Here is a 25377-nt window from a genome sequence, read left to right on the forward strand (position 1 = left end):
TAAAAAGGGAAGCAAGGCCCAACTGAGAGTCAGGTGAAATGACTGAGTGGAATGAAATCTACAAATACTTAAGATTTGGGAAGGATTAGACAAATGATTTAAAAAATAAATCTTTTGAACAAGTAGGTTAAATATTATGCAGGGATAAATACACAGGTAGTTAAACTATTAAGCCAAGCAAGGACCCAGTAAGCACAAAATTCAAGTTGTTGGCTCTGTCTGAGAGGGAAGGAAGAGGAAACAGCAGGAGAGGCATGAGAAGGCTTCAGAGATCTTATTAATGTCCTTCCAGCAAACACTCATCCCCCCACCTCCCCTGTTGGTTTCACAAGGCCTTACTGCATTGTTATTCTTTATATTTTCAGCCTATCTTCCAAATGCTATTTTGCTATCTAATATTTCAAAAAATAGTAGCAATGAAGCTTGAGGCTGGCTCCTTCTGATTACATTCATGAGTCTCTTCAGCCCTTGTTGGGTTCATGATGGGTACATATTTCCATGATCTCTGTCTCTGTCTCTGTCTCTCTCTGTCTCTCTCTGTCTGTCTGTCTCTGTCTCTGTCTGTCTGTCTGTCTCTCTCTCCTCTCCTCTCCTCCTCTCTCTCTCTCTCTCTCTCTCTCTCTCTCTCTCTCTCTCTCTCTCTCTCTCTCTCTCTCTCTCTCTAAACTTTCTTCCAATCTATTAGAAAAATGTCTTCCTCTCTTGTCCCAGTGTACCTTCCAGTTTTTCTAACTTCCTCAGTGCAAACTGCTTCTGGATCTAGGACATAATTAATTGAATTCTGAGCTTTGGTAACTGGAAAAACTGAGCTCATGGCAGTGCCAGTTCTGAAATGAAGCCTCCCAGAAAAGGAGGTAAGCTAAAGAGGTTACCAAATGAATAAAAAGAAATGAATTCACTTGGAGACAACAGTAATGAATTGTTGTTTTAAATCTCAGTGTCCAGGCCCTGAGCTCAAGCCCCATGATAAAAAAGAGAGAAGGGCGTGGGGAGAGAGAGAACTAAGCCAGGTCACATCATTGGAAGTTGAAAGGGAGATGATCAAATTCTCCAATGCGTGACACTTATCCATATAACAAGCTGGGGTCTGAATGCTACCAGCAGGAAAAGGTTAAAACCAGCCCAACAGCTTCAAGGCAGGGACAAGCCCACAGAATGCCAAGACCAGTAAGAAAACCAGTGTAGTTGGAACTGAGCAAAAGGAGATGAAATCAAAGAGCTAAGGCAGCACGGATGTTTGGCTGGGCCCTGCAGGTGAAGGTGAGCAATGTGGCTTATCTCTTCCCTGCAATGGGAAGACGCAGGCTTAGGATAGCTGGGGGGTTGATTTATCATTGTTGCAGGCTGCTCTGATGAATGGCTTCTAAGAGAGTAGCGGTGGAAATTGGAACAGCAGTAAAAGGATCATTGTGGTTGTCATAGCAAAAGATTGATTGTCATGACCCTTTGTATTAGGCACAGGATCACCAATAACTTGGTACGGGTCAGTCCATTACATCAGGAAAGCAGCTCTGATTTATTCGACTTGCCAACTTAAAACAGAAGTCACAGGGAGTGGCTAGCCATGTGGCCACTGATTCCGATAGCAGAAGGCCAGTTCCCCAACTATGGTCCTTCCTGTGATGGAAAGGAAGGGGACCCACTACTAGATGTCCACCCCTCGGGGGTGGGGGAGGAGGGCCCATGAGGTTTATTATCCTGAGGTTAAGAGTGATGTGCAGGGTTGTTTGGCTTGGTTGTTGTTAGTGTTGATTTTTTGTTTGCTTAATACTGGGGTTTGAACTTAGGACCTCATACTTGCTGAGCAGGTATTTTACCCTTTGAGTCACTCTGCTTACCTCTTTTCTTTTCTTTTTGTTGTTTTTGAGATAAGGCCTTGCTTTATGCCCAGCCAGCTTGGACTTGTATCACTTCCCTTTGTCACTGGGATATCAACTGTGAGCCACTGTGCCAGCCATTGGTTGAGATAGAGTCTGGTGAACTGTGATGCCTAAGCTGGTCTTGAACTGTCATCTTCTGATCTCTACCTCCCAAGTAGGTAGAATTATAGCCAGTTCAAAAAGATGACTACAAATATTTTGACACTCTATTGAGAAGTAGGGTCTATGCCCCCTTCCCCTGACTCTGCTGGCTTGTGATGGCTTCAACTCTGGGTATAGTAGAAATGATGCTGTGTGACTCTGAAGCCAGTGTGTAAAAGGTCATTCAGAGCTACCCTTTCCATTGGAACACTAACTCCAAGAGCCCTGTTCTAAGCTTTACAAGCAAGAAGTCTGCCTGAAGCCGCCATATTGTAAGGAAGCCCAAGGCACGTGGAGAGGCCATGCCAGGGCTCCAGTCAACATCCCAGGGAAGCCCAGACTTGCAATCATCCCAACCCTATTCCAGCCTCATCCACTGAATCACTCCATGATGTCTGGGGTCTTTCTAGCTGCAGAACAAGGCATCATGGAACAGAGATCAAGTAGTCCCATATGCTCTGCCCGAAATGCTGGCATTTCGGAATTCAGGAGTTTAATATAATGGCTTCTATTTCACACTAGCTTTAAGGTGACTTTCTATATAGCAATAGTAAACACTCATAGAAAATAATGATATGGTTTTGGGGTTTTTTTTCTGTAATCCCCTTGAACCTCTGAGTATACCACAGAGAAGTAGAATAGGTTCTATAAAGTTCTGATGATGCTTTGCAATAATTCTGAAATAGAAGTAAGAAAGAGAACCCATCAAATAGTTCCATTATGTTATATCTTCCCTGCTGTCCATTCCAGGAGAATACTTAAGGGACTGAGATTTGGAATCAAGAAAACCTTAATTTTAGTCCCAGTCTGAGACAGCAAGTTATTTATTTATTTAATTTTTTTTTTGGTGCCAGTCCTGGGCTTGAGCTCAGGGCCTGAGCATTGTCCTTGGACTTTCTCAAGGCTAGAGCTCTACCACTTGAGCCTCAGCACCATTTCCAGCTTTTTTTCTATGTATGTGGTACCGAGGAATCGAACCTGGGTCTTTGTGCATGCTAGGCAAGCACTCTACCACTAGGCAAAACTCCCGGCAACAGCAAATTATTTTATCTCCCTGAGCCTTAGTTTCTTCATTTTCTAAAATGAAGAGATGTCTAGCTTCATAAGGTCGATATAATTTGGGAGAATGTTTTTTCACAAAGTAGTTAAGACGACACCTAATCTTTGATTAATACCGATTGTTGAATTGCCTTGGAAATACCCTACACTCTCTCCTTGGCCATGCTTCTTCCCTCCAGGCTCCCGTGCTCTCATCCAACCTTCAGATAGTGTCAGACCTGGCTCTGAGATGTTTTATGCTGTCATATTACCCAACCTCATGAGGGTGCCATCAGCTAAGAGCTTCATCGGCTTGACTGATTCTGTCTCAAAAATGGTATTGACTGTCGTCCTGTATTTCAGTGTGAGAGGCTGCCAACAGGGCACACATATGGCTTGTGCATACGACAGAATGGTGATTGGGTTCTAAGAGGGAACACTCCAGAAACTGGTGTTCCAAGATGCAGGAGATGGAAACTACCAGAGTCCTTTACAGTTGGCCAGGTTTTATTTCTGCCATTTTTTTTCTTGGTAGTGGGCTTTGAACTCAGAGCTTGGGTGCTGCCCTTGAGCTTGCTTTGCAAAAGGCTAGTACTCTACCACTTGAGCCACAGCTCCATTTCTGGTTTTCTGGTAGTTTCTTGAAGATAATAGTAAGAGTCTTGTAGAGTTTCCTTCCCTACCTGATTTTGAACCATGATCTTCAGATCTCAGCCTTCTGAATAGCCAGGATTATAAGGCATCACTGGCCCCTGGCTTCCTTCAGCCATATTCTAATGGATCCATAAGCTAGAAGATAAGATATACATGGCTTAGAGAAGGAAGTCGCACTTGTTGAAGAGGAGTAGCAAGCTCACGTGGCAGAAGAACTGTGGAGTAGGAGTTGTTGTTGCCACAGTCTTTAGAAACTAGAAACATTGTAGTTTCAACACCCTCAATGGTGTCAGAAGTGTCAAGGGCACAATAAGTATTTGTTTAATGAGTAAATCAAATGGGAGGGGAAAATCTTCCACAGAAGAAAATACCTAGTATTCAAGTTGAGACTTTTACTTTCTTTTATCCTAACCTTCAGAGTTAGACTAAAAACAATAACAACAACTAACAGAATTTAATGGCTATTTATTATATAGATTCTGTTCAAGAATGGAGAAACCCGACTCTTAAGCATGTATGCACTGGTTGCCAGGGCCAGCTTGCTGAAGGGTTGTGGACTAGAACACAGAGCAAAGTATGTGGCTGAGAACAAGGCCATCATGCAGCCACACTAAGAAGCCCCTCTGGCTTTTGTCTCCCAGATAACAGAGAGCCAAGAAAGTTCACAGACAGAATTCATACACCCCAAACTATATTCTAGGTGGATTACTTGGGTTGGGAGCTTGAGTCAACAGAAGGCCTTTAGAACATCTGAGAGAGCCAGCACTACTTTTGCATCTTGACTCTGTCACTCCCGGGATCAAGCCTTTCTGTTTCTCTGAATCTGCTTTCTTCCCCTCAGGAAGCAGAGAGGAATGGCCACCTGGAGCTTTGAAGTGACATGATCTTCCTCAAGTGTGAGTCAGAGGAGGAACTTGGTACAACAAGCGTTATTTTTAGAATGAGTTACTCCACTCATTCATTCGACAAATATTTATTGAGTGCTTATCTCCAGGATGCACCGACACAGTTAGGGATATAGCCGAGAACGAAAGAAATATTTCTGCTGCTGGACAGCGCAGATTCTAGAAGGAAGAGAAGCCAGCTCACCAATAAATCTATAGATGTATATATTTGTTTATTTACTTATTTATGTAGCAACTGGTGGTAAGTGCCTTGGAGGAAATAAAGCAGGTGTTACTGTTTTATATACGGCCATCAGTGAAGGTTGCTGGAGGAAATGATTTTTTGGCAAAGGCTAAAGTAAAGATTCGAGATAAATTAGTAGTTCTCTGGTGGGGAAGAATTTCAGGCAAAGGGAGCCACAAGTGCAAAGGCTCTGTGGTAGCTAATATCAAACAAGAGAATGGAGATATGCAGAGCTGTATGGAGGAAGCAAAGGTGAATAAACTAGAGAAAAGTTAGAGAGGTGAATGGAAGCCATGCTAAATGGGATTTGTGGGCTAAGGTTGGGACTTGGGATCTTATTCTGAATGCAGTGAGAACTCATTAAAGAACTTGAACAGAGAGGTGTGATCTGGTGTGGTCTCCAGCTGCCCTGTGGAGACTCAGCTGCCCGAAGATAGGCGAACACAGATAGCACTCGACAGGAGATGGCTTATTCACTTCTGAGTCTCTGCCAGCTACTCTGCTCTCTTTCTATGACCCAGAAATACACCCATAAACAAAACAAAATCATCTTTTATTCTCCAGTAGGATGCAATCAAATGAGCAGATGAGCCACTGCCTGTTACCTCACCATTAGACCATGGTAAGTGCTTGACCAAAGATTAACATGTAAATATGCAGCGTGAGGGGTAAGGGGGGCTATACTCTGTGTGTGTGTGTGTGTGTGTGTGTGTGTGTGTGTGTGTGTGTGTGTACCCTGGGTCTTGAACTCAGGGTGTGGGAATTTTCTCTGAGCCACATTTGCCCAAGGCTAGCATTCTACCACTTGAGCCACAGCTCCACTTTGGACTTTTTGGCAGTTCATTGGAAATAAGAATCTCTTGGACTTTTCCTGACCTGGGCTGGCTTGAGCCTTGATCTTCAGCTTTTATGGTCTCCTGAGCTGGAGCCACTGGTGCCTGGCTTGAAGCTATACTTTTAAATTGATTTGTCACAAAAATCTTTGCTAGGGATATTTGAACAAGGCTGCAGAAGAATAAGCAGTGACAGCTTTGTTGTTATTGTTGGTGTGTGGTGTGGGTTGAAACATTTCAGACAGAGAGGAAACAACACATATAGAAGCATCAAGGGGGGAAGAACGAGGCAGTGGGTGCCACTCGACGGCGTTGTAGGGGGAGCTGGCAGGAGGTGAGGTGAGGGGTGAGCAGAGGTCAGTGAGAGGGGACTTAGAGGTGGAGCCCCAGGTGGCCTGTGAGCAGAGTGCCTCCATTTGGAAGAACGGATGGAAGCAGTGGTGGAGGGGTCACATTATAGTCCTTGAAGCAGATGGGGATGGTGGAAGAGGTGAGTGGTGCATTCTGGGAGTATCCCTACAGAGCCACCAGGGTTTCAGGTAGATTGCTGTGTGTGAAGGGAGAAAGAGAATAGGTGTGGATGATTCTAAGGCTACGTTTGGCCTGAGTGGGAGAGACAAGTTATGGCCATGGTGGCAATCAAGAGCACAGTTTGGAGAGGCGTCTGGGATGCATGTTGGACGTTCCAGTGAGGATATGCAATGGTGCAGAGTAAAGGGTGTGGGGACATGTGAGTATGTAGGGGTGAGGCTACCACAGCCTGCAGGTAATAGGAATGCAGAGGAGACCATAGGAAAGATGCTCAGAAGGAAGTCAGACTTAGGGACACTGGATGGGGAGGGAGGGGATGTCTGCAATGGCATAGTGATTGTGGACCTCCTGCTGTACAAGAAAGGGCAGGTGTTGTAGCAGGCCTCATGGCTGAAGGTATTGAGTGCATGGGAGACCCAAGCCATAACTGAGGAAGGAAGAAAGCAATGGAGAGAGAATAGAAAGAGAGACTGAGCATTGTAGCCTCAGAAAAGTGGTTAGAGATGGAAATTGACATGGACTGAGTACCTACTATGTGTCTGGCACATTACTAGTACTTTATGTTCACCATCACAAACAAGGTGCCCACTGAAAGGGCCAACACCCACTCACAGATGAGGAAATAGGGATTTGCTGGATACCACAGATGGACAAAATGGCATCCGAATGAGAGTCCCCTGCCCTGTAGCGGTGAGCGAATCTCTGAAGGGAAGAGAGGTACAATGTCATTGTCATTTACTGAGTTTGTCCCATGTGCCAAGCATGGAATATTTATATTCATCTAAAAACCTTGGGAGGTTTTATTTCCATATGAAAATCAAAGGAAAGGCTAATCTCTTCTTTGAGGTCACATTGCCAATAATAGAGTTGGGACCAAAACCTGAAGCTCTTTGTCTCCAAAGTCTTAAATAAAAAGTTTTAGCCTTGTGCTTTTGGGGTTTGTTGTTCTTGTTTATTTTATTTTATTTTTTTTTGTGCCAGTCCTGGGCTTGAGCTCAGGGCCTGAGCACTGTCCTTGGACTTTCTCAAGGTTAGAGCTCTACCACTTGAGCCTCAGCACCATTTCTGGCTTTTTTCTATGTATGTGGTACCGAGGAATCGAACCCGGGTCTTCGTGCATGCTAGGCAAGCACTTTAACCACTAGGCCAAACTCCCGGCCCCTCTTGTTTATTTCTTTTCTTTCTTCCTTCTTCCTCTTCCCCACATTCTCCTTGTCATTATTGTTGTCATCGTTGCCCTCTTCTTCTTCTTCTTCTTCTTCTTCTTCTTCTTCTTCTTCTTCTTCTTCTTCTTCTTCTTCTTCTTCTCCTCCTCCTCCTCCTCCTCCTCCTCCTTCTCCTCCTCCTCCTCCTCCTCCTCTTCCTCCTCTTCTTTGCCAGTACTCAGGTTTGAATTCAGGACCTGAGCACAGTCCCTTCGGTGTTTTTGCTCACAGCAGGCACCCTACCACTTGAGCCACAGCTCCACTTCCAGCTTTCTTGGTGGTTAGTTGGAGCAAAGAGTCTCACTGACTTTCCTGCTCAGACTAACTTTGAATCAAGATTTTCAGATCACAGTTTCCCGAGTAGCAAGGATTACAAGAGTGAGTCACCAGCCTCAGGCTCTAAACTTGTGCTTTTAAAAGCCCTTGGAGATTCATAAAAAATGACTCAAGGAAGTAGAGGAGCTCTGTTTTCATGGAATTTTTTACCGTGGAAAAAAAAAACCTTTTTGTACAACAGATTTAATTTTACTATTACTGTATTTATGCCATAAAAGTCTTAATCTTGAGTTAGATAAGAATGAAGACTGTAAGAAAAAACTGAATTTGGAAGTTAGGAGCTCAAAGATGAGCCCAGCATAGGGTGCCAGATTGCTTTGGTCTCTAACAACAGAGAACAACTCTAGCTCTTGTAAAAGAAAGAGGGTGTGGAAACTAAAGGAAAACTTGCAATGAAAACAACACTGAGAGAGCTTTTCAGACTACAGTTTGGAAGCCAATAAGGGGTAAGACCTTTGTACTTTTCAAACCTCTGTATAAGAATGTGAACTTTGGGGCTGGGAGTTTGGCCTAGTGGTAGAGTGCTTGCCTAGCATGCATGAAGACCCCGGGTTCGATTCCTCAGTACCACATAAATAGAAAAAGCCCGAAGTGGTGCTGAGGCTCAAGTGGTAGAGCTCTAGCCTTGAAATCCAAGGACAGTGCTCAGGCCCTGAGCTCAAGCCCAGGACTGGCAAAAAAAAAAAAAAGAAAAAAAAAAAGAATGTGAACTTTGGCCACCTTTCTCCTTTGACCACAGGCTTACACAGAACTGATGATTAAGCTGAGTCCAGAGGCTTAAGATGTATATCAGGAGATTCCAGAATACCTGTTTTTTTAATTCTAAAATAAACATTTATTTATCCCAAGTTCCATAAAAACACAGCTTGTACAAAAATGATTTGATAGAAAAATATTTGACTCCATTGCAGTATCTGTGGGTACACCACACTACTGCTGTATCATCAGCTAAAGCTTCAAAGAAATTGATTTATAATTAAAATATCCACTATTTACTACAACCCATCTTTGGAAAGACCTTCTGATGTGTTCTGAACAGACCAAGGCATTTGCTCACGTTGGTTTCATTCCCAAGGGGCTAGCAGGTGTGTAGGTGCAGGGGTGTGAGTGTGTCTCTCAGGGCAGCTCGTGGCAGGAGGGTGTGTACTGGGATCTTGCTGTACTCTTAGCTTCCCCTCCAGGGCTGGGGTCTAGGCTCTCAGGTGACAGAGGCTGACTGAGGAAGCTCAGCGAGCCCCTTCTCATTTGTTCAGATTGAGAGATGTGGAGGTGGGGTGCGGGTGCATCCCTTTTCCGTGCCACTGGAGTCAATGGTTCCATTTCAAATGACACACGGTGCAGGAAAGCCCTCCCAGCTTACTCAGCTAACAAGGAACTGTGATTCTTCCCTTGACAGACTCCATGATAGTCCAAAAGGTGAAGGGACTGCTGTCACGGCTTCTCAAAGTTCCTGTGTCAGAAAATCTACTGTCCTACGAGAGTCTCAAAGTAAGTCCCCATGAGTGACATGTGCCATCAAACAGTTTAAAGAGTACCTGATACGCTATCCATGGTCAGGCGCAGCACAGAGAACAGCATAGCTGGTCATAGCTTTCTTACTCCCATTCTCTTGGTTCTCACTTTAGATGCCGGGCAGAGAAATCGAACTACCCAATGACCTGCAATCCTTACAGTTTTATTCTGTGGAAAATGGAGCTTGTCTATTAGTACGATGGTAACCAATGATGGATGGGCTGACAGGTCCTTTGGGAAAAAATACCATTTCTAGGCTTGTGTGTATAATCGTAATAATAAAGGCTTTGACTACTAGTGACTTTCTGATCTTATTTAGCTCATTATGGGAAGATTAAACAAATGTGCTAGTCTTGATGAGCATAGACATGGTTGCATCTTCCATAAGACTGCTTCAACGGAATTCCTCCTGGGACCGCTATCTTCTAAGGTATCAAAAATACATTTGACTGGTTACTGGGGAGATAAGTTCTCTATTTTTAAGAGAATGTACATTAGTCATAGCCTTTGCCTCATAGATATACCTAAGCTTAAGTTTTCTACAGATTACCTGATTCAAATCTATATGATTATATTCAATCATTTCTAGACCCTTATCAGGCAACAATAGGGGGGAAGTGTCAGCCATTTAGAAATCTCCATGGCACTAAATCCTGAGAGGTGTTCCATCCACATTCACAAACAAGTCAGTGTTCAATACAAGTGCTAACCTATGATTTTCAGGACCTGTGTTAAGTGGCAGAAAGAAACTTGGATTTAGTTTATCTTATAAAAAGTGAAAAGGAACCAACGTCACCCTTAGTTCTGGACCCTGGTTTTAAAGACATTCAAGGTCAAGTTGCCCATTGGGTCAGCTCCTCTGAGTCTGACACTTCCAGCAACCTCAGGCTTTGGTATAAGTGACCACTGCTCACATCCGTGGTCACACAGTGCTTTTTTGAGTTGAATTTTTTAAGCCTGCACTTGTCCTAATTAGTTACACACAGCTATTGTTACAACCCAAGTTGAGATTCAAACTGAGTTCCTACTAAAAATTTCTGAATGAGGCCATGTTTTAACCAAAAATAATAATAATAATGGATAACCGTGCATTAGGACTTAGAAATATTTCTCTTTTTATAAAAAAAATTTGGTATTTTTTAAATCTTTCAATATATAAGTAAAAACTTTTCCTATGCTACAGTACGAGTTGACATTAAGGAGGTTTGTGCAAACATTAAGACACTGCTTACAGGTTAAAGTGCCAGCCAAGGACCATCCAGAAAGACTGTGTTTTCTGTCGCCAGGCTTTGGGCTTTTCCCTCTGATCTGTCCAGTCCTTAGGCCCGGCCTGTGGACTCGCGGCAGTCAGGCGCCACACTGGCAGGGGTCCCTGCACAGCTCCCGCAGCTCCCACAGGGCCCTCAGCTCCCGCGGGGAGTACTCAGGGGAAGACAGCATGCCCGCCTCACACGTCTTCTCACACAGCCACAGGCTGTCCTGGTGTCGCTTTGGTCCTATGGCCGCCATCCAGATGCCCATGCTTACATCTTCACCCTGGTAGGTCTTGAGCCTCCCGGAGTTGCCTGCCAGCCAGTCGACAATGTCCCTGGAGATCACGTACCCTGAACCGCAGGCAAAGGCAGGGTAGGCGGGGCTGGGATGCTCCAGCTCCTGCCACTTCCCCATTCGATCCACCGCCCAGTTCAACCTGAAATTTCCCCAGCAAACGTTTGGCCCCTCCAGATTCTTCTGGGCAATTCTGTGAAGCACAGCCTCGAAGTCGATGTAGCAGTCGTCATCTGTCTTCAGCAGCAACGCGAAGCCGGTGCTCTGCACGGTCCGTCGGTAGAGGTTCAGCAGCTTTGCAGGAACGTTTCGGTAAGTGTCAACCACGTCCGCGAAGACGATGTCGTCGTAGACCCGACTCTCCTCCCGCAGCGAGGCGTCTTCCTCCCGAAGTCTCTGGGGCCGAGAGTGGAGGCTGCGCACCGGCGCATCCCCGCCCTGAATGGTGTAGACGAAGCCGCCCGCCCCTCCCTCCACACCCTCCAGCAGCTCGGGGGGCAGAGCGCCCTCGGCCGCCGGGAGGACTCGCAGGACGCCCCCTGCGTCGTTGACCGCCACGCGGTGGAGGTTTCTGGAGACGGGGCCGTGGAGGTCTTGGCTCTCCCACACGATTGTGCCCGCAAAGCTCACGGGTAAGACGAACTGCTCCACAGGCTTGTACCACAAGAGAGGCTGCTCCTGCTCCGCCGGGTAGCGCTTGACGGTGATGTTCCGCCGAAAGCCCAGCGCGGCGGCGGCGTAGAACACGCCGAGGCCGGAGATGCCGATGGGGCAGAGCACGCGGAAGCTCACGCCGACCACACGGTCCTTGGACAGCCCCGACCAGGCGTCTTCGGACAGGCCGAATGCCTCAATTCTCTGATCCAAAGCTGGGTGTGTGATGTTGAGCAGGCGGCAGGCGTGGGGGTCCTCCCTGTCTTCCACCGGCCCCGCGCAGCCGCGAGCGCCCATGACGAGCTTGACGAGCACTCGCTGGCTCCACACTGGATGCCGTGTCACGTGCTTCAGCCAGGTGTTCCTTATCACATTGCGTAGCTCGTGGTTGTGGCGAGCAGACAGCACACCAACTACCACATCGTAGTGGCTCCATTTCCACGGAGGAAACGGGGCGCGCGCGGGGGGCGGCGGCGGGGAGCGCGGCCGCAGCCAGAGGTGCAGCGCGGCCCCGAGCACGCACGGGCACAGCAGCACCAGCCAGGTTCGCCTTGGCCGCCCCCGCCGGCTTCCCCTCGCGCCCCCGCCGCTCTCCGGGCCGGGCTGCATCCCCGCCGCCGAGAGCGAGGGGGCTGTGGACGCCGAGCCCGACCCGCGGCGCCGCCGCCCGCGCGACCAGGGCGCCTGGCTCGCGCCCAGGGCGACCCGCGCCATCGGCCCGGAGCCTGGCCTCCCCCAGAATGCCTGTTTTATGAAGCATACACATTCCTTTCCTTATCTTCCATGGTTACAGAACCCCTGTCATTCTGCACCTGTTCTTTTTTTTTCTTTTGTCAATCCTTAGGCTTGAGCTCAGGGCCCGAGCACTGTTCTTGGGTTGTTTTCTCAAGGCTAGAGCTCTTCCACTTGAGCCACCGCACCACTTCCGGCCTTTTCTATGTAGGTGGTACTGTGCATGCTAGGTAAACCACTAGGCCAAACTCCTGGTCTTTGTACCACTTGTCTATTAAAGCCCCCAGTTTCCCTGCTTTCCCTAGAGCACTGAACCAGAGCTCTCTGACCCTGGGTCTTCTGGATTACAATTTCTCAGGCCCCCTCACCCTCCATATCGTCCTCTTACTCTTGCAGGTTCTGAGTTTGGAATGACTGACGAGGAAATGTATGAACGCGGTGTGGGGATGGAGTGGGTCTACCCTCCCTTGGACTATTCGGGATTAAAGACCCAGGGACATCTTCTGATTGGCCAGTGGTATAGCTCAGACCCTTTGACAGTCCTTCCTCCCATGTAACATCTCCCGGAGGACGAGCCATCCCTCAAACTCAAATCAGAATGTTTTATCAAGGGTCAGAGGCATGGCTCCGTTGGTGGAGCACCAGCCCGTGAGTAAAAGCATCAGGTACCTAGTTTCTATCCCAGTCTCAGTCTAGAAAAAAGTGGATGCTGGGCCGGGAGTTTGGCCTAGTGGTAGAGTGCTTGCCTAGCATGCACGAAGACCCGGGTTCAATTTCTAGGTACCACATACATAGAAAAAAAAGCCAGATCCTACAGCCAGATGCTCCAAGGGGATGGCCCAAGGCTATTGCCCCTCCCTGAATGTTGACCTGAAGAAAAGGAAAGGTTGAAGCCATTTGTCTCACTCTGGCTGTTTCAACAGCAAACTGCCCTCTTGCTGCTGACAAAATAAATTCACCCCTGACATCCAAAAAAAAAAAAAAAAGCCAGAAATGGTACTGTGGCTCAAGTGGTAGAGCTCTAGCCTTGAGAAAGTCCAAGGACAGTGCTCAGGCCCTGAGCTCAAGCCCAGGACTGGCAAAAAAAAAAAAAGTGGATGCTATATCAGAAAAAAGGACTGTGCTCAGGCCCTGAGTTCAAGCCCCAGGAGTGCCAAAGAAGTGGATAAACAGATGGTAGGTAACCAAACAAAATATCCAATAAACTCAGAGAGAATGACATAAAATGAAAAGAAGGTTCACTGGGTCCAACAGTTCAAGTAGACACAGCTTGAAGGTATAGATACATAGCTAAAGTCATTGTCCCCCCCCCCCCCCCCGATTTCTCAGATCTCTACCATTGTTGGTTTACAATGACTTTATAGAGCGTAAGTCCACAGATGACTACATCATCTTCCCTTATAAACCTTCCCTTCCTTCTTTCCTTTCCCTTCCTCCTTGATAAGCAGTAGTCCACATTCACATAACCAGTCATGCCCAAATTTTACCTCAGATGTGTGTGTGTGTGTGTGAGAGGGGGGAGGGTGCTGAAATAACCGAGATCTTAGTAGCAAAACCCATTGATAAGTGTCTTCTTCCTGATTTCTTGGCTGCTGTTCTGCCAGCACGTCCCCTTGCCTAGCTAAGTCAGTGTCTTTATCTGTGAAATGACCTAATCTATAAACAAAGTGAAGCTACTTTGCAGGAAACACTTCCTATATAGCCATGCCACAAGTCACAAACTTGAAATGCCCTCCAGAAGAGGTGGGCCGGCGAACCACCTGCATGGAGGTCTCTGGAGGAAGTGATCGGGGACAATGAGAACTGGTAGGGACTGTGGGAAACCAGAACCAGTACTTCCCCATAAAGATAGCGGCTGGGCGCTGGTGGATCAAGCCTGTGAACCTCACCACTCAGTAGACTGAAGTCCGAGGATCCTGACTTGAAATCAGCCTAGGGAGACTAAAAGACTCTCAGCTCCATTTAACCCACAGAAAAGCTGGAGTGGAGATGTGACCTAAGAGGTAGCGCATCAGCCTGGAATACCATTGAGTACCAGGACAAAACAAAAATGAATGAATGAATGACAGAAGATCTACTTAGCTCTAGGATCCAACTATGATCTTCCAACCAGCAGTATCGGTACGACCTAGAATCCTGCTAGAGATGCACATTCTCAACTCTCACCTTAGACGTAATAAATCAAAACTCAGAGTAGACGTAATAAATCAAAACTCAGAGGATGAGCAATCACACAGCCTATGTTTTAATAAGCCCTCCCAATAATTCTGACGCACCCTTGGTTTTGAGGACTCCGTGTTCTAGGCCAGGATTTCAGGACTGTGCTTGTCAGATTTTGTACTTTCTGCAAGAAAAGCTAGAAATCTCTTTTTATGTGATGTTCTCTCTACTTTTAAATCTTGGCAAATACTTTACAATTTAAAAATGGACTGTGTGGGCTAAAAATGTCTGCTCTCCAGCTGGATTTGCAGTCTCTGGTGAATGCTCTTTGCTTTAATCTTGAAATATAATTCTATAGGATGTTATAGGAGTGCTTGTTTTGTGGAGGGAGATGTAGATGAAGTCCTAAATATGAAGTTTTACCCTAGGTTAGCAATAGAAAGTGACGAGTGCTGATGCATTTGGTTCTAAAGCTTTCCTCTCCTCCTATGGATGCAGAAGAGAAAATATATGGCCACCTCGCTCAGACTCAGCAGCACAAAAACTGAACATTTGATGTCTATGACCAATGAAGTTTTTCCTTCATCCTTCTACACCACTCCACCCTATCCCTCCACCCTGAGCTCATCTTAATCCACATTGCAGGAAGAGAGAACCAATCAGCAGGGGAGCCTGTGTAGGGGCTGGGAGGGGTAAGACTAACCAGAGAGCACTGGGTAAGTCTGGAAGAAAGCTCTGGGTAACAGCACCCAGGGCTAAATGTCCAGTCATTACCTGGTCTACAGGCTAAAACCAGTTGCTCACCAGTGTCCTCTGTATGCCCTGGGTTTCCAGAGTCTGACTTGGACTGTGTCCCTGCCTGGCTCCTATCTTCATTTCTGTTGATTTACTCTGAGCTCAGAGTAAATAGCCTCAGCCCCTCCCAGCAACAGCATGTCTCCAGTCTGCAGGCTAGGGCTGGGATGGGAAGCAGGGTAGACATTTGCAGACACTTTACCAACCTTTAAATGCTCCCACCTTAGCAAACTCTACTTAACTGCCATTCAGGTTTTTACAACCCCAGACCCTTGCAGCCTTAAGCTGCACAGACTTTCTGGGACCTGCAGGACCTCAGATCACCTGAACCAGAAGAATGACTGGAGACATTGCTTGTCTAACTCCCTTGAAAACTGTGTGTGGGCATGCTTCACTCTGAACTCTGAGGCTTGTACTATACACTTGTCTTTCAGTATCTGCAAGAGATTGGCTCCAGGACCTCTATGGAGACCCACATCCATCGATGTTCAAGTTCCTTATATAAATGGAGCGGCATTTGCATGTGACTTTTCCTGTGTACTTTAAATCACCTATGGATTACTTATAATACCTAGTACTACATTGCAAATGCTATGTAAACAATTGAAGGCATTGTTTAAGGAATAATAACAAGAAACTCAAATCTGTACAAATTTACAACAGGTGCCATTTCCTCTCTGATATTTTCCAGTAGAGGTTGGTTGAATTGAAGAATGTGGGACCCTTAGAGATGGAAGGATGACTGGATTTATCCATCCCTTTAAGATAGGTATAGTTTGTGACACTTATTGCTTGGGCATCCATAGCCATTTATGTATTTATTACCCATGATGTGCCAGGGCTGCAATACCTGTATTAGTCAGTGTAGTCCTGCCGGGATGAATACATCCAAAGCAGGCACTGTACATTTATATTTTCTTTGCTGTTTTATATAATGGTATACACAGAAGGAAAGTAATTCATTCACAGTCTTTCAGGAGGGGAGTGGTAGAGATAAGAGTTAAACAGGACCTGTTATCCCAAAACCAGGACAAATGATTCCTTTTGATTACTTTTTCTATCAAGTGTCTTCTCTTAAGACCTGTACAGTGGTTCACACCTGTAATCCCATCTATTCAGGAAGCTGAGATCTGAGAATCTTTGCTCAAATCTAGCCACAGCAGAAAAATCTATAAGACTCCCATGTCCAATTAACCAACAAAAAGCCAGAAGTGGATCTATGACTCAAGTGGTAGAGAGCCAGCCTTAAACAGAAAAGGTATGGGACAGCACCCAGGACCTGAATTCCAGACCCAATATGGACACACACACACGGAGAGGAAGAGAGAGAGAGAGAGAGAGAGAGAGAGAGAGAGAGAGAGAGAGAGAGAGAGAGAGAGAGAGAGAGAGAGAGAGAGAGAGAGAGAGGAGAGACAGAGAGAGAGAGAGAGAGAGAGAGAGAGAGAGAGACAGAGAGAGACAGAGAGAGACAGACAGAGACAGACAGAGAGAGAGACAGAGAGAGACAGAGAGACACACACAGAGACAGAGAGAGACAGAGAGACAGAGAGAGACAGAGAGAAAGACACAGAGAGAGAGAGAGAGAGAGAGAGAGAGAGAGAGAGACAGAGACAGAGACAGAGACAGAGAGACAGAGACAGAGAGAGAGAGAGGGAGAGAGAGAGGGGGGTCCCAACCTCTAAACCTCCATTTTGCTTGTCATACACAGCAGATGACCACCCTGGAAGAGTGCCACGGGCCGGAGCACAGTCCCTGGCACCCAGTCAGCCTGCAGCCGACACACCTAGAGTAACTGGCAGCTGTCCACAGGAGCTCCCCATCCGCAGGTCTGGCCCTTATCGAGTGGGTTCATTTATTAACAACTGCAGTTTCCATCTCCTCTCCTACACCCTGCATCACCCCGCAGCCTCCCCCAGTCTCTTAAAGAAGGATTTGCGCGCTGACCCCGGGCCAACCATGTGACCTCCAGGGTCTACGGCCGCCGGGCTGGGCTGGTCTCCACAGCGCCCCTCCAGGCGTTCCAGGGGGACCGTGGAAGCCCCAGGCCCAGCCGGGGCCGCTCGAGGGAGGGGTGGGCCCGGGCCCGGCCACAGCTGGCTGGGCTGCACCAGGCTGCAGCTGCTTCTGTTCCTGGTTCCCACCGTGGCCAAGAGTGACACCTGATCCCCGGGGATTGTGAAATGGCATGAGGTGGCAGAGCGCCCGAGTGGCCTGCCGGGCTCTCTACCCCCCCCCCCCCGCCCCGCACCCCGGCTCGGCCCCGCCCCTCCTCCACGCCCCCCACCCCCACCCGCACCTGGTTAAATCCCCCCGCTGGGGCCGCGGCTCAGACCTGCACGCTGCCCTGCCCGACGCCAGCGCCATGCCCATCGGTGCGGGTCGCCTCTGCCCGCTGGCCTCGGCCCTCCTCCTTGGGGTGCTGCTCCTGGGCTTCCCCCCAGCCACAGGTGAGGGGGGCGTGGAGAGGCCCGGCTGGGCGCGCGCTCGCGCGCAGGCAGGCATGGGCGTAGCCTCTCTGGAGACTGGGGTCCCCCGGGGGGGCCCGCAGCTGGTTATCCTTGGAGCCGAGGGTGTGGGGTCCCGGGCACTGGGGCGGAGGGGGGCCCTGAATCCTGGAGGGGTGCTGTGCCAGCCAAGGAGCTGGGGAGCGCCCAGCCCCCAGCCTGCGCGGCCCCTGCCCGCCACGGCGCCCGAGGGCCTGCAGCCCAGCCCGGGGCGCCCCTGTATTCCCAGGTGGGGAGCCCTGGCTGGGCGCCGGGGCTTGGAGGGGGCGCCTAGGCCCAGCCAGTGGGCTTGAACCCGGCGCTCGCGCTCTGGGACTGGGCTCAGCCCCTCACTAACGACCCCCTCCTCCATGCCCCCCCCCAGAAGGGGGGAAATCGGGCGTGTGCCCCGAGCTGCAGGGCGACCTGAACTGCACCCGCGAGTGCCAAGAAGACGGAGACTGCGCCGACAACCGCAAGTGCTGCCCCGCCGGCTGCGGCACCCTCTGCTCCGTGCCCAATGGTAACCCACGCGCTGGCGGGGTCGGGGTGGGCAGCCCGGGGCTGGGGAGGACCCCCGGGGGGGGGACCCGGGCTCCGGGAAGAAGGGGACCCACAGGTGCCCGGAAAGGCCGAGGGGACGAAACTAGATCCGCCTGTGCCCTCCCCCGTGTGCCCGTCCCTGCGGGGGACAAAGGCCGGGTGGGAGGAGAGCCCCCACCCCTGCCCACGCCTGGAGGGCCTCGAGGCTGTGGTGTAAGACGCTTCCGGGCATGCAAGACCTTGTTCCGGGCAGCCTGGGCAGCCCAGGGCTCTGGGTGCGGTTTCCTGCAGGGAACCCCGGGCTCGGGCCGGGCTGGGTCCCAGGTGGGCGGAGCTGAGGTCTCCAGGAATCTGCCACCCCTGCCACCCCTGGGAGCGCCCGCCTGCAAGACCTCAGATGTCCCCCTCCCAGCCGCTGAAGGCCTTCCAGAGCTAGGAGGGGCGCCCACGTCTGCAGGTGCCAGCGAGCGAGGAGCGCCCAAGACAGCACCGCCATTCTGGGGCTGGCACAGGAGGGAGTTTTCACCTGTGGGAAGTCAGGACCACTCCTGGGCACCTGTCCTCCTTCCTGGCAGAGAGAGAGAGAGCGAGAGTGAGACAGACAGGCAGGCAGGCAGGCAGACAGACACAAGGAGACAGAAAGACAGAGACAGACAGGGACAGGGACAGGGACAGAGACAGAGACAGAGGCAGGGACAGAGACAGAGACAGAGACAGAGGCAGGGGCAGGGGCAGGGACAGGGGCAGGGGCAGGGGCAGGGGCAGGGACAGGGGCAGGGGCAGAAACAGGGACAGGGACAGGGACAGGGACAGGGACAGAGGCAGGCAGGCACACAAAGACAGAGATAGAAATAGAAATACAAAAAGAGAGACAAAGCGGATAGAGACAGAGTGCTGGAGGCTCTGACATCAAAGCTTGCTGGAAATCATGGCTTTTCCCCAGGCTGAGGCCTCCCATCAGGGCAGGAAGTGGCCCTTAACATGGAATCTACATTTCGTTGTGTGTGTGTGTGTGTGTGTGTGTATGTGTGTGTGTGTGTGTGTGTGTGTGTGTGTGTGTGTGTGTGTGTGTGTGTGTGTGTGTGACAGGGTTGGAACTCTGGGCCTGGGCACTGTCCTGGAGCTCTTCCGCTCAAGGCTAGCACTCTATCACTTGAGCCACAGCATCACTTCCAGTTTTCTGGTGGTTACTTGGAGATAAGTGTCTCAGGATCTTTCCTGCCTGGGCTGGCTTTGAACCACAATCTCCAGATCTCAGCCTCCTGAGAACCTAAGAATGACAGGCCAGAGCCACTGGCACCTGCCTAGGAATCTAAATTTCTTATTTTCCAGAGGGGAAAACTGAAGCTAAGAGGAGACAGGCATATTTGGGGGAGGGGCGTGGAGAGAAGAGGCTTGTGAAACACAGAAGTACTGTAATTAGAACCTCCATGATTTTCCCTCTTCATTTTTCCCAGAGATGCCAGCAGAGGCTGGGAAGTGGGAGGTGGAGAACCTGGAGAGATAGAGGCCAGGAGAGGAAGCCAGAGCAGACTGCCAGACAGGAAATCGGGAAGGACAAAGAGAGTCAGTTCTGTGCCATGGATGAACATCCCATTTCCTTGTCTCAGATGGGCAGAATCAGGTAGAAAGTAGCCAGGCCAGCTGGCCTCCGGATCCAGAAAGAGAGAGAGAGCCCATTCCTCTGTGACTCCAGCTCAGCCAGCTCCTCAGTGCCTGATTCTCAGCCAGTTACTTTATCTCCCTGAGTCTCTATTTTTCTTGTCTGAAAAAGAAAACAGGAATGATAATCTCAGACTCTGGGACTGACATGAGTGCTAAACGCAATGCTACATGAGAAGTGTCTCATGACTTAGTGGGTGCTTTACCTGGTAGCTTGCTTTGTTAGTGGATGATTCCCTGTTTTTTCCCAGGGTCACCCAGATTGGGAGCTCCTGTCCCTTTCCAGGAAATGGATTTCTTCATAGTGGGGAGTTAGGTCTCCTTCAGCCACTCTCATGTAGTGAATCACCCAGTTCTTGGCATCCATTGTACATCTAACTGGGCCTTATAGCCCTCTCCTCAGAAAGTGTAGTGTGTGTGTGTGTGTGTGTGTGTGTGTGTGTGTGTGTGTGTGTGTGTGTGTGTGTGTGTTGGAAGGTATGCTTTCATCTGTGCATGGACACTAAAGAATGTATGTATTGCCATATTGCTGAGTGATTATAAATTGGCATGAGTCTCCAGAGTGGATGAAGGAAAAATTAGGAGACTGTATCCCCTCCATTGGGCCCCATACTTCACAGCTCATGAAGCAGTGCAGTGCAGGAACCTGTGTACAGACTCTAGAACCAGATTTCCTGCAGTCCACATTTTAACCTTCATCCTGGATGGCCTTAGACAAACTATTTGAGCTCTCAAGCCCCTCTTTCCATCTCTGAACCATGAGCAAGTGTGAACAGACCCATCTCCTTTTCTTTTCAGGTTAATAGGAGACGTAGGTGAACGAATGTATGGCATTGCTTGGAATAATACCTGGCCATAGAAGGAACTAAATATATGTTCACAATGTCAATTACTCATTACAAAAACTGCCAAGGACTTTGCTCTTTGGCGTGGGGGGGATAATACATGCCCACTTCATTGCTTTCACAGCAACCCAGGCCTCCAGGTGACACTGGTTCCTTGTGACTTCTGAAGACACTGGGATACTGGGAGATTTCAGGCTGTAAAGCACGAGGTCAGAAAATGGCAGAGCCCGGGCTCTGACTGAGATCCCAAAGCCATGTGAGAACAGCAAGAGGAAGGCCTTAGAGGCAAACTCCCTAAGACCCTGAGAATAACTCAGACCCCCTCCCAGATGAAATCAGGCAGACAGCTCTGTTGGTGATGAGCCAGCAAAGGAGATGTAGGGGATCACATGGACTCACTAGCTTCCTGCACCCGTCCCTTTAACCTAGCTCTTTTTACTCCTGGTTATACCTAGACAAGATTGGCACCTGCCCCAGTGTGGAGTTACCCCAGCTTGGGATCTGCCAGGACCAGTGCCAGGTGGACAGCCAGTGTCCCGGCAGGATGAAATGCTGCCGCAATGGCTGTGGAAAAGTGTCCTGTGTCACTCCCGACTTCTGAGGTAGGTGGGGGGCTGAGACAAGGGTACTCTTAGGCCAAGGAGTGATAATACCTGCATTAAGTTGAAAAGGAAGACCATGGAAATGTTTCTCCATTTTTTTTCTTTTCTTTTTTGGTATTGGGACTCGAACTCAGGACACTGAGTGTGCCAGGCAAGCGCTTTTGCCACTGGGCTACATCCTAGCCCCACCACAGATGTTGTATGGGAATGTTTGTATCTGTTTCTTTGTTTTCATTATCTTGACAAATATTTCAGTCTGGTGGACCAGTCTGAATGCTGGGGATGCTCTGTGAATGGACAGATCAGACAAATAGGTGTTTCTAGTAGGGTTTACCATCTAGTGGGTGGTGAGCCAAAGAAGTATGCAGATTGTGTGGGACATTGTGGTGCGATAAATGCCACAAGAGCAAGCACACAGAAGGAAAATAGCAAATACCTGGGGAAGAAGAGACAGGGGATGGTCTTCCATTCTTTTGTGTGGGACAGTGGATGGAGACCTCACCAAGAAGGTGGGAAATGAGGAAAGGATCCGTGTCAAGCAGAACACTGGAGTCAGGGGTGGCAGAAGAGCCAGATGGCTGGAGCCAAGTGATCTAAGGATAAGAAGAGAGGGAATGGGCAAGAGGGATCTGAAGAGCTCATTTGGGGTACAGAGGCAATGACTTAGACCTGTTGCTGTCTTAGGGTAGAACTTGGTCTGACTGACATTTTCAAATGCCAGACTGTAGAGACGCAGGGCCGAGACAGGGATCCTGGAATGGGCAGGTGAGCAAAGAGGTGGATGGAAGCAGGAAGAGCAGTGTCTGGGTGTGACACGTCGGGGAGGCAAGTGGGGCCATGCTTGCTAGTGAAGCAGGTTGTGAAAGAAAGAGATGGCTTCTTGATTTGTTATGTGGAACTGTAGTAAACCAGGAGCTGGAGGGGCATCGCTGTGTTTATGAGAGGGAGAGTGAAGGAAGGAAAAGAAACAGTGGTTGAAAGGCCTGGTGTGAAGACAGGAAGCTCTTTGCATGGCAGGCAGAAAAGCTGATCTTTTCTTCCATCAAATTGTTTACCTGGATGGACAAAGGTGTAGAATCAGGTCAATTCATCTTAGGTCACCTGATGTATGTTAAGCTCTTATTTTCAAGCAGGCTAAGGATAAGTTCAGGCCTTCTGGTGGCTCTAGATGTGAGGAAAATAAAAGATAAGTTTCCCTCTCCCTCATCTACCATTAAAAATAAAACAATATTAAGGCATAGAGTAAATGCTTGGTTGTTCCAAAGAATGAGTTGGAGCTGCAAAAGAAAAGGGCCCATCTTCCCTTCCCAGAACTTTCAGTTCAGTATCAAAGGATGGCCAGTTGGCAGTGCCCTGTGTTGTGAGCAACAGAAGAACCATCACCCAGGCAGAGTTTGACAGCATATAGATGGGTTGGGTCCAGGGCTAGTATAAAAGTTGGGGTGTATGTGTGGAAGTGGTGACATTAATCAAGATACATTGTACTTATAAATTGATACATTGAATTGAAACCCCTTTGTACAACAACTTTAAGATGATAGATAGATAGATAGATAGATAGATAGATGAGTGGAAGTTGGCAGCGTGGTGAAGTTGGCAGCCTGTTGCAGGCTAAGGGAGTGGAGATTTGAGCAGAGACTTGGAAGTGTCCTTTGATTGAAAATCGTGGTTGTTCCGTCCTACATTGGACATGAGCTCAACCACGGAACATGAGATTCCCTGATGGAATCCACAGGTGCACAGCTGAGAAAACCAGAGCCCACAAGTGAGACTGTGCCCCTGCTCCTGGGCTTGCTATTTCTTAAAACATGGCAAGGAGAGAATTGCAACTTTCCTAGGACCCAGAGCTCTGCCAGATTGCCAGTGGGTCTCTCAACTCAAAGAGTGCAACTGCAAGGCGGCCTTTGCTGACAAGAAGACTGCTTACACTTCAGCTCTGACAATTCGCTAGCCTTTTTGCCTCCCTGAGCCATACTCATTTTTATAGAATTCAGACAGGTAATTTACCTGGTCAGCTCATCTCCATTTCACGAAAGGAAGGAGGGTATGAAGGGATGGTGGTAGGGAGATTACTGGGGAGATGTGCCAATACACATCCAGGAGACCACAAAGGTCAGGGAGGACCAAGACATAGTCCCGATGAGCTGAAGCAGATGTGACGGGTCTGGAAGCTAAAGAGAAATTCAAGCAGAACCCTAAAAAGGTGAAGCTGTGCTGTGAGTGAGCAGTAGGGTAGAGTTTGAGCCTGATTCAAGCTAACAGATGCTATTGCTAATGTTATTATCATGGTCTTCTTCCTCCGCCTTCAGCCACCAGCAGCATGAGAGTGGGGAGGTGCTGTTTCTGCCTGGCCACGCATCCAGCCTCATCCCTGCCACCCTCCCCACTCTCTGGCCTCTCTTCACATTTCTTCCTCCCTTTTCCATGCAATAAAGTGACTACTTTCAGCATTGGTCTGCCTTTTGTTTCCCCTGATGCTGGTTGAGGTAGAGGGCATGCTGGAGGGCTGGGAGGGCAAGCCATCCAGAGGTGAATTGTTAACCCTTAGAAGAATGGGCATTCAACACTTATCTTCTGTGTGCTAGCACCTTTCCGGTGGATTGAGTCCTATGGGGTTAGTCGTTCATGTCTGAGCGTAACGGGTATAAAATTAGGCTCAAAGACGTGAGGGAGTACCTCAGATTACCCAGATGAGTGTGGCATTCTCATAATGGCAATAAGCATGTACGATGTGACAGACACAGTGCTGGAGGATTCACTGAGAAACGTTCCTAACACTGCCAAGTTACAGCCTAGGACTCCAATAGGTAAATTACCTATGGCCACACACTGCGCCTCTCCTTCTTCTTAGACGTCACCTCCTAGACTGGATTCCCACATGGTAGCAGCACGAGCTGCTCTGTACACCCCCTTACGCCCACCCCCCACCACCAAGTTCCAGAGCCAGGGGGCTCCTGCTCTTTGTACCCTCCCCTCTGGGAGATGGTTTCAAAGCCATGAGGTGTGTGTTGAGGATAAATATCTTAGTGCAGTGCCTGGCAGAATGGATGGTCTTCTCTTTCTTGGGCAATGGAGGCAGCTGGCTTGGGCTGAAAGAGAACTCAAGGGTGGGTGCCCCTGGCATTCCATCTGCATTTCGTTGTGTACATTGTATCAGAGTGAAGAGAGGGAGGGAGTCTGGGGAGACTGGGCAGATGGAGAGAGCCAAGGTGCCCTGAGTTCTTTCCATCTTGTGATGCTCATCTTTGGATCCCAGGTATAGAAAGAACAGGTGACCTCACAGTTTCCCCTCCTCCATCCATGTTGTAGTAATGGGTATTACTTGAGGCAAACTAAGGGACTCTAGGCCCAGGCTTCCTCAGTCCTCCTCCCCTGTGATACAGTCTTTTTTTTTTTTTTTTGCCAGTCCTGGGCATGAACTCAGGGCCCGAGCACTGTCCCTGGATTTTCTCAAGGATAGAGCTCTACCACTTGAGCCACAGCACCACTTCTGGCTTTTTGCTATATATGTGGTACTGAGGAATCAAACCCGGTTCTTCATGCATACTAGGCAAGCACTCTACCACTAGGCCACACTCTCGGCCTCTACGGTCTTTCCCTAACACAGTCTTTCCCTCATTTTTATTGAAGGTTGTCTTCAAGAGTTCCCTCTCCATTCCTCTTCTTCTTTCCTAGCTTCTGTTGTTCCCTCACCGCTCATTGTCGTAAGACCCTAGATATCCTTTCCTTGTCCAGTGTAGGACTTCCTACATGCCACAGGTGTCTAATTTACCTTCTCTTTATAAACCTTGATCTTCCCATCATCAGAGCAGTAATTTATACTATGGAGTGAATGGCTTTTCCAAATGTTCCCAGGGTACATATACTTCTGCGTACTTTACACAGATGGTCTAGATATCAAAAGCCATGAGGCCAACATGAGAAGTATTTCAGACACACAGACGAAAATGTTCTGGACTCAGCAGGGATATATCATTGGGAGTTAATGGTGCAGCTTTTTATTTATTATTATTATTATTTGCCAAAAAGATATGCCTTCAGGCCTTGAAGTCAAGCAGTCTTGACTTCGTGTTGAGCTCTGTCCTGGACTTGAAG

The 25377-nt window shown here is 48.7% G+C and overlaps 1 protein-coding gene and 1 pseudogene across 1 annotated transcript; one reads left to right on the plus strand and one right to left on the minus strand.

The window, feature by feature from the left end:
* Positions 1-8812: 8812 nt before the first annotated feature.
* On the minus strand, positions 8813-12174 carry LOC150050535 (UDP-GalNAc:beta-1,3-N-acetylgalactosaminyltransferase 2 pseudogene; annotated as a pseudogene).
* Positions 12175-17439: 5265 nt separating this feature from the next.
* On the plus strand, positions 17440-23732 carry Wfdc2 (WAP four-disulfide core domain 2). The gene is made up of 4 exons (XM_090352867.1): positions 17440-17594; positions 18016-18153; positions 21136-21282; positions 23592-23732. The coding sequence occupies exons 1-3, from the start codon at positions 17510-17512 to the stop codon at positions 21279-21281; spliced, it is 369 nt and encodes a 122-aa protein (XP_090208993.1). The 5' UTR covers positions 17440-17509; the 3' UTR covers position 21282; positions 23592-23732.
* Positions 23733-25377: the final 1645 nt, after the last annotated feature.

Source organism: Megascapheus bottae, chromosome 18, assembly GCF_031878675.1.
Source record: "Megascapheus bottae isolate mThoBot1 chromosome 18, mThoBot2.hap1, whole genome shotgun sequence".
NCBI lineage: Eukaryota > Metazoa > Chordata > Mammalia > Rodentia > Geomyidae > Megascapheus > Megascapheus bottae.

Bases quoted from the DNA above. Each gene is read 5' to 3' on its own strand.
- Wfdc2 (XM_090352867.1), top strand. From the start codon at position 17,510: ATGCCCATCGGTGCGGGTCGCCTCTGCCCGCTGGCCTCGGCCCTCCTC. The intron at 17,595-18,015 runs GTGAGGGGGGCG...GCCCCCCCCCAG, and splicing joins GGGCTTCCCCCCAGCCACAG to AAGGGGGGAAATCGGGCGTG. The intron at 18,154-21,135 runs GTAACCCACGCG...GGTTATACCTAG, and splicing joins CCTCTGCTCCGTGCCCAATG to ACAAGATTGGCACCTGCCCC.